General features: G+C 43.1%; 1 protein-coding gene across 2 annotated transcripts in view; it reads left to right on the top strand.

The window, feature by feature from the left end:
* CSTA (cystatin A) overlaps nt 1–7,279 on the top strand; it is a 21,781-nt gene continuing 14,502 nt past the window's right edge. For both annotated transcript variants that reach the window (XM_057545715.1, XM_007175612.2), the window contains exon 1: nt 1–276. In XM_057545715.1, the coding sequence (XP_057401698.1) occupies nt 211–276 (66 nt within the window). In that variant the 5' untranslated portion in view covers nt 1–210. The remainder of the gene's footprint in view (nt 277–7,279) is intronic.

Below are 7,279 nucleotides of genomic sequence, written 5' to 3'. Positions count from 1 at the left end.
TCTGCTGAGGAAGCAAGAAGACTTACTTCAAGACATACTCCCTTTATCCCTTCAAGACGTATTTTCCCTTTGCCTTTTGTTATTTGAGGAAAAGAAAACATTCTACAGGTGGAGCTTGTGAACAACACCTTCTCTAAAACCCAGAGCCTCCATCCTTACCTGACCATTTCAGCGCCAGCATCCTGCCGAGAAAAGACGCAATTAGCCAAAATGTTAGCTGGAGGCTTAACTGAAACCACACCTGCCACTCCAAAAATCCAGGAGATTGCTAACACGGTGAGTGGATGCAGCCCATGAAAAGGTTTGATCCCAAATCTTGGTTTAGGTTGGCCCTGTGTTAAATGTGTGGGTGAACATCAAAACCAGAATGTGGGGAAATGTGTGGTTTTGTTCAGTTTTCCTTACAACTGAAAAGTTTTTCAGATGAAACCTCTGATAATTCTAACTGTGAGAGTGATCTTGAGCAAGTCATATCTCTTCTCTGAGCCTCAGTTTCCCCATTTGTAAAAGAAGAATTTTTATTGGATCATCTCTAAAGCTCTTACAATGTATGATTTTAGGATTACTAATTCAGTTTCTGATGAAACTTTTCTATTCTCACCAAGTGGAGCCAACATGTAATTAAAGTCTAAGGTTGTTAACAATTGATGAACTAGGGACTTCCCTGGTGGCACAGTGGTTAGGAATCCGCCTGCCAATGAAGGGGACACAGGTTCGAGCCCTGGTCTGGGAAGATCCCACATGCCTCAGAGCAACTAAGCCCGTGCGGCACAACTACTGAGCCTGCGTGCCACAACTACTGAAGCCCGCATGCCTAGAGCCTGTGGTCTGCAACAAGAGAAGCCACCACAATAAGAAGCCTGCACACCACAATGAAGAGTAGCCCCCGCTCAACGCAACTAGAGAAAGCCTGTGCACAGCAATGAAGACCCAATGCAGCCATAAATAAATTAATTAATTAATTAAGAAAAAAAAGAAACTGCTTATGGTTTAAAAAAAAAAACAATTGATGAACTAGACTTCAAATGCACTACAGGAAAAAAAATTTTTAATAGATTGAACGAAGAGCAATATCATAAAGATGATCCACTTACAAACTTCCTACAAATTTGACTCAATGGACAATGTTTTAGTATTTGGAAGATGATTAAACTAGTAGAGAAGTGGTATAGTCTATGGTGATTCCAAAATTCATTATGGTGAAAATAGAATTCAATGTGTTCAGCAGGTTAATACATTTTTCTAAGTGTTGTCTGGTTAGCCATTACCTATATAATGAAAATTTATTGTATTGCATATTTTATGAAAAGAAAAAATATATAAATTTCTATTTTAGGTTTGTAAATTGTCATCCTCTTTTCTTGTATCATTCCTTCTTGCTTTTTCTCACTGAAACTTCATTCTATGACACTGTTTGGCAAAGATTAGCTTCTTGTGTAAGTGGAAGAGATGGGATTCTCTATGTTAGGGCACTGAGAAGCTCTCTAAGAGAGCAGATGCCTGAAATTCTACCACTCATTCTGTGGGGCTAAGTATTTCCCTTTCAAGAGTTCTTCTAAAAAAGTAGTTACTTTACAATAATGTGTATAAATATACGTGAAAGAATATTAGATCAAAAGTTTCAATTAGACACCAAGATACAAGGTGTCTTGGAAAGTGCACATTCCAAAGGATATGGTAATCCAGATGCAAGTTTTCAAAGGAAATAGCTAATAATTAATTAGATGATTCACCCATGTTAAGAGTAAAAAAGGGCTTCCCTGGTGGCGCAGTGGTTGGGAGTCTGCCTGCCAATGCAGGGGACATGGGTTCGAGCCCTGGTCTGGGAAGATCCCACATGCCGCAGAGCAGCTGGGCCCGTGAGCCACAATTACTGAGCCTGTGCGTCTGGAGCCTGTGCTCCGTGGCAAGAGAGGCCGCGATAGTGAGAGGCCCGCGCACTGCGATGAAGAGTGGCCCCCACTTGCCACAACTGGAGAAAGCCCTCGCACAAAAACGAAGACCCAACACAGCCATAAATAAATAAATAAATAAATTTTAAAAGAATAAGGCTTTAAAAAAAAAAAGAGTAAAAAAAAAAAGTAAATACCTTGTCACTTTTTCTTTCTTGAAGAAGGTAATATTAAGTTATTAATGCCTTCATTCAAATCCCTGTATTGTCAGTGTTTTCAAACTTGAATGTGCACACAGGTCATCTGGAGGTCTTGTTAAAAGACCAGATTTTGACTCAGTAGGTCTGGGGTGGACCTGAGGTTCTGCATTTCTAACCAGCTCTGGTGATGCCCAGGCTGTCCATGACCTCACTTGCCTGCAGTACTAGAGATACAGGGTATTCTGAGAGGCCTATGGGAGATGGGCTTTCTAAAATCAGAGGGTGGGCAAAGAATCTCAATTTCATCTGTGAAATGAAAATAACACTTCTTGCCCTTCGACCTCAGATCCGTAAGGACTCATGAGAGCACCTGCATAAAAATGACTTGGAGGGAATTCCCTGGTGGTCCAGTGGTTAGGACTCCGAGCTCCCAGTGCAGGAGGCATGGGTTTATTTTTTTTATTTTTTATTTTTTTTAGACAATCAGATTTTTTTTTTTTTTTTTTTTTATGGCTGTGTTGGGTCTTCGTTTCTGTGCGAGGGCTTTCTCTAGTTGTGGCAAGCAGGGGCCACTCTTCATCGCGGTGTGCGGGCCTCTCACTATCGCGGCCTCTCTTGTTGCGGAGCACAGGCTCCAGACGCGCAGGCTCAGTAATTGTGGCTCACGGGCCCAGCCGCTCCGCGGCATGTGGGATCTTCCCCGCCCAGGGCTCGAACCCATGTCCCCTGCATTGGCAGGCAGACTCTCAACCACTGCGCCACCAGGGAAGCCCGGGGGGCATGGGTTTAATCCCTGGTTGGGAACTAAGATCCCGCAGTCCGTGACTTGGAAATGAGAAAGCAACGTGCATAGGTGAGGCATTACAATTGTTTACTTCAGATTTTTGCCTGAATTTCATCCCTGACCGGGGAAAATCCCTCTGAGACTCTCCAGGGACCAGAGCTGTAAGGGGGCTGGGAATAACAGAAATTTGAAATATAGAAGGTAGAAGATGCAGAAAATTGTAATGATTTTTATAAAGCCTACCTTGGTTCGCCAGAATAATTTTCATTTAAGTAACAACTTATAAGAAGGCCTTGCATTGTTAATAACACCCATCTGTGAGCCACACCTTCAATGTATACATTAAGTTGAAGGTGTGTTTCTTGCTGCTCAGCTTGGGCTTCAACCCTGTCAGAGAGACAGAATAAGAGATAGTTACTGAGTAGCTACCTCACCCCTGAAAGGTGCTTTGCGGTTTTGATATCCTTGTCCTCCATTTGACCTCTCATTTGATTTTCACTACACCTGGGGCAAGAAGGGAAGGCATCATGTCCATTTTTCAGATGATGAAACTGAGATTCAAAGAGGTTAATAACCACCTAGACAAGAAGCTAGCCTATCTCCAGATTTTGACCGCCTGCCTTTTCCACCACACAGTGGCAGCAACATCGAAAAGCATGTGGAGTCAGGGGAATACACTGGGGGGAGACGATGTGGCAAACTTGCCTTCTCTGTGCAAGCAGCCAGCCTCAGATTTAAAGCAATATGAGAAATGAATATCAATGAATTATTTCTTGAATATCTCTTAGGTATCCAGCATTGTGTTAAATGTTATAGAAGATCCATAAGGACTGTAAGACATGGCCCCTGACCTCAAGAAGTTTACAATCCCTTTAGGGAAGTCAAGAAAATCTGGAACATAATATAAAACAATCTCCAATTAAGTACTTTTTCATAATCCTAGGTTTTGGACCAGGAAAAACTTTAGAGATTGCTGGTCAAACATTCTTACTTTCAGGTGAATAATTACTCTTTGGCAGCTCTGTTCCTCCAGTATTAAACTCCCAATTATCACTTGCCTTCCCTCTCTCACAGGAGACAGCCTCAGGGGACAATTCCCAACTAAGGGTTGGAAGATTGAGGGATAGTCAGCTTAGAAAACATTTTATAGTTTAGGAAGCACTTTCACATCAATTGTGTCATTTATTCCCCCACAAACAACCCCAAGAGGCAGATATTACTATGAGCTTTAGGTGAGGAAATTTAATCGACATCTTCTCCAAGATTATAGAATTATTTAGGTTCCCAGGCAGGGCCAGGGAAATGGGAAGGTGTAGGGAATCACATGCCTAGTGTGATTTGAGGGAGTACCAGAGAAGACCTCCACTTACCTGTCATCTACCTTGGAGTTGTATTCCTTTGATGTTTTAATGTGCTTCTAGTTTTAAAATTCGCCTATTAACATGCAGGTATACTTGGAGGAGCTGAAGCTTATCCGCTTTCCCTGTTTTTATCAGAGAGATTCTTAGTGGAATGCCAGCTGAAGGAAGAACCAATTAGAGAGGGAAAGAGGAGGGGAAGGTCATCACATAGAGAGGGGAAAGCGTCAGGAAAATGATGACTGCAGGTTCAAGGAATTTGACATCAGAATGAAAGAGAGAGGTTGGATCAGGTCAGAAAGGGAAGAAAATCAAACAAAAGGCTTGGGGTTGAGAAGACTTGAACATTCTTGAAGGCAGAAGAAAGGAGTTTCTCCATTCTGAAGATAACAGAGACTGGAAGGTAATGGCGGTATCAGGTACTAAAGGCTGTTAGTAGTACTTGGGTCCAGAGTACACGTGGAATAAACCCCCTGTTCCAAGATTCTCTATGCCCCTCTTCTTCCTCTTTCCTATTTGGGGAGACAAGTTGTCACGAAGGAAAACAAGCCTGGTTTCTTCATTCAGAAAACATTGATTTGGGAATTCCCTGGATGTCCAATGGTTAGAACTCTGTGCTCTCACTGCTGAGGACCCAGGCTCAGTCCCTAGTCGGGGAACTACTGAGATTCTACAAGCCACGCAGTGTGGCCAAAATAAAAAGAAAAAAGAAAAAAAAGAAAGAAAGAAAATACTGATTATGTACACAGTACTGTGTGAATTGCTATAGGGAGAGAAGAGACATAAAAAATGTCCCTACCCTCAGAGAAATTTATAAAATAGATTGGAGAAAAGGGATACACACAAGGAAATAAAGAGCCAAACGTGGCCCCATCCATAAAAAGCCATAATTAAGGAGCAAATGAATGGCCTACCGGCAAAAGCCTCTGGATCATTATGGCTGATCCATTGTCTTATGCCATATGTAAAAAACCATTGGATGAGAATTCTGAGTATGTTTATGTGCAGGAAGGAAATGTTATTTCAATAATTATTTTTAGAAATAAGGGCTATTATTACACATGCACAGATGCATACACACAAAACATACACACACACACACCCCTAAGTCAAACGTGACTGCTGAATACCATTCCTGGCATACACACAGATCGTGATTTTTGTCTGCCAGGACACCACACAAACACCCCATCTGCATACCATTATGGACACATCCAGGAGCTTAGCATGTCATGGATCTTACCCACAAATCTGTGTTCTCCTCTCTGACCACAGCCCCCTCATCAGTCACCTCTTCCATTGTCCCCACGTCCAGAGAACCTGCCATTCATCCACACCAGAATCCTTCAGACACTCACCTCCCATCCTCATCAGAGCATGCCTAGGCCCACTCTATCACTCGTCCAGCTGGAACCCATGATGGGTGGTTTCATACTCTCCTCTACCCCTGATTTCCATGACTTCGTGAGGTCTGGCATTCCAGTCCTCAATTAGAGGTCGCTCCCACTGCCACAACCTCCTCCTCGGCTTCTACTCCAGATTCAGAGAACTTTGCTCAAGGAAGATGTAGAAACACAGAAAACTCACTCATTACAAATCTACAGATTCATGCCAGTGAACAACCACAGCAGGACCCTAGGGCTGCCAGGACATCCTTTCAGTCATATCCTGTTGATCCTTTTCTAGAAATCCCACAGAGGTGGATCTGGACCTTCTCTCTCCTCAGTTTCTCAATCCGTCCCGTCCCCATGGCCCAACCAGATGGCGTCTCAGTTCTTTCTCTTAAAAGATTGCAGCCATCTTGTTCGAGAATGCCCTGAATTACTTATCCCCTGCTGATCTCATGCCTCTCTCCAATCTAAGACTTTGTCCTCCTTAAGCCAGGTGCCATCATTTCTTGTATACTGGGTGCCTTGCCCCATACGTCCCCTGCCCTCAAAACATAGGTGACAAATGTCCACAAATCACCTCTCACCAACCCTACTGTACTCTCATGTTGCTACCCAAACTCTCCTTTGTTACTCTCTAAAGCTTCCCAAATATGACCTATCCATGCTGCCACCATTATCTTTTTATGCATTTTTTCCTAAATTATGCATAGTCCAAGTGTTTCTGCAGAATGATTACATGTAGGGGAAAAGCCTGGGTCTTGGGTTCAGTGTGGCTTAAATCCTCAGATCCTGGAGAACTAGCAGCTTACCAAGATTCATGCTCTGCAGCAACAAGAAATGTTTGAACAGCTCTGGGGTAACTGCATTTTACCAGGCGCTCCTCCCTGGAAGCATCCTTCCCCTGGTTGGGACCCAAGTAACAAACCTACACTGTTCCCTTCAGCACCTCAACCACCACCATGCATGGCAGGCGGTGGAAGGTGAATGCCAGCTGTGTTGAGCTCAAGGTCTGTCTGTTTACCACCAGACTCCGGACCACCATTCCCAGGTGCCCTTCACCCTCCTAGCACCCATCCTGGGGGGTCTTTCAACAACAACCTGCCTTCTGAATAAGGTTTCACTGACCAGCTCCTTCCAACTCTGCCCCTTTTCCTCCTCCTCACCTGAAATCTCATCATCCCAGGTTCATAGCATCCAACAATAGAGCAATACAAATCTGTTTTACTGGAAAGGGGGAGCAGGGCTACGGGTTATAAGTACAGTGAACCTGCAATCAAGGCACACAGTCTGACAGGTGCCAGAGCACTTACAGAAACAAACCAGGACATTTGAAATCAACTCTCTGATGGAAAATTCTGGACTTGTGGACTGCATAGATACAATGGAAAGTTTACAGATTTGGATGTGTTTCTATGACAGATAGAAATTAAAATGTCTGATACATAGTTTAAAAAAAAAAGATAAATCAGATACTCACTATTCACGGCATTTAAAACACCAAATAACTATAATCAGTAATTTTTCAGCCTTTAGCAGTTATGTTCTCCTCACAGCCTTAGGTTCCTCATCTGCAAAATGAGGCTTAAATAGATAATTTGGGGTTTAGTGTAGAGATTAACCCTTCCCAGCTCAGCTCCTAACTTGACTGGTACCC

The sequence above is a fragment of the Balaenoptera acutorostrata genome, chromosome 4 (genome assembly GCF_949987535.1).
Source record: "Balaenoptera acutorostrata chromosome 4, mBalAcu1.1, whole genome shotgun sequence".
NCBI lineage: Eukaryota > Metazoa > Chordata > Mammalia > Artiodactyla > Balaenopteridae > Balaenoptera > Balaenoptera acutorostrata.
This window is presented reverse-complemented; position numbering and strand designations above follow the sequence as displayed.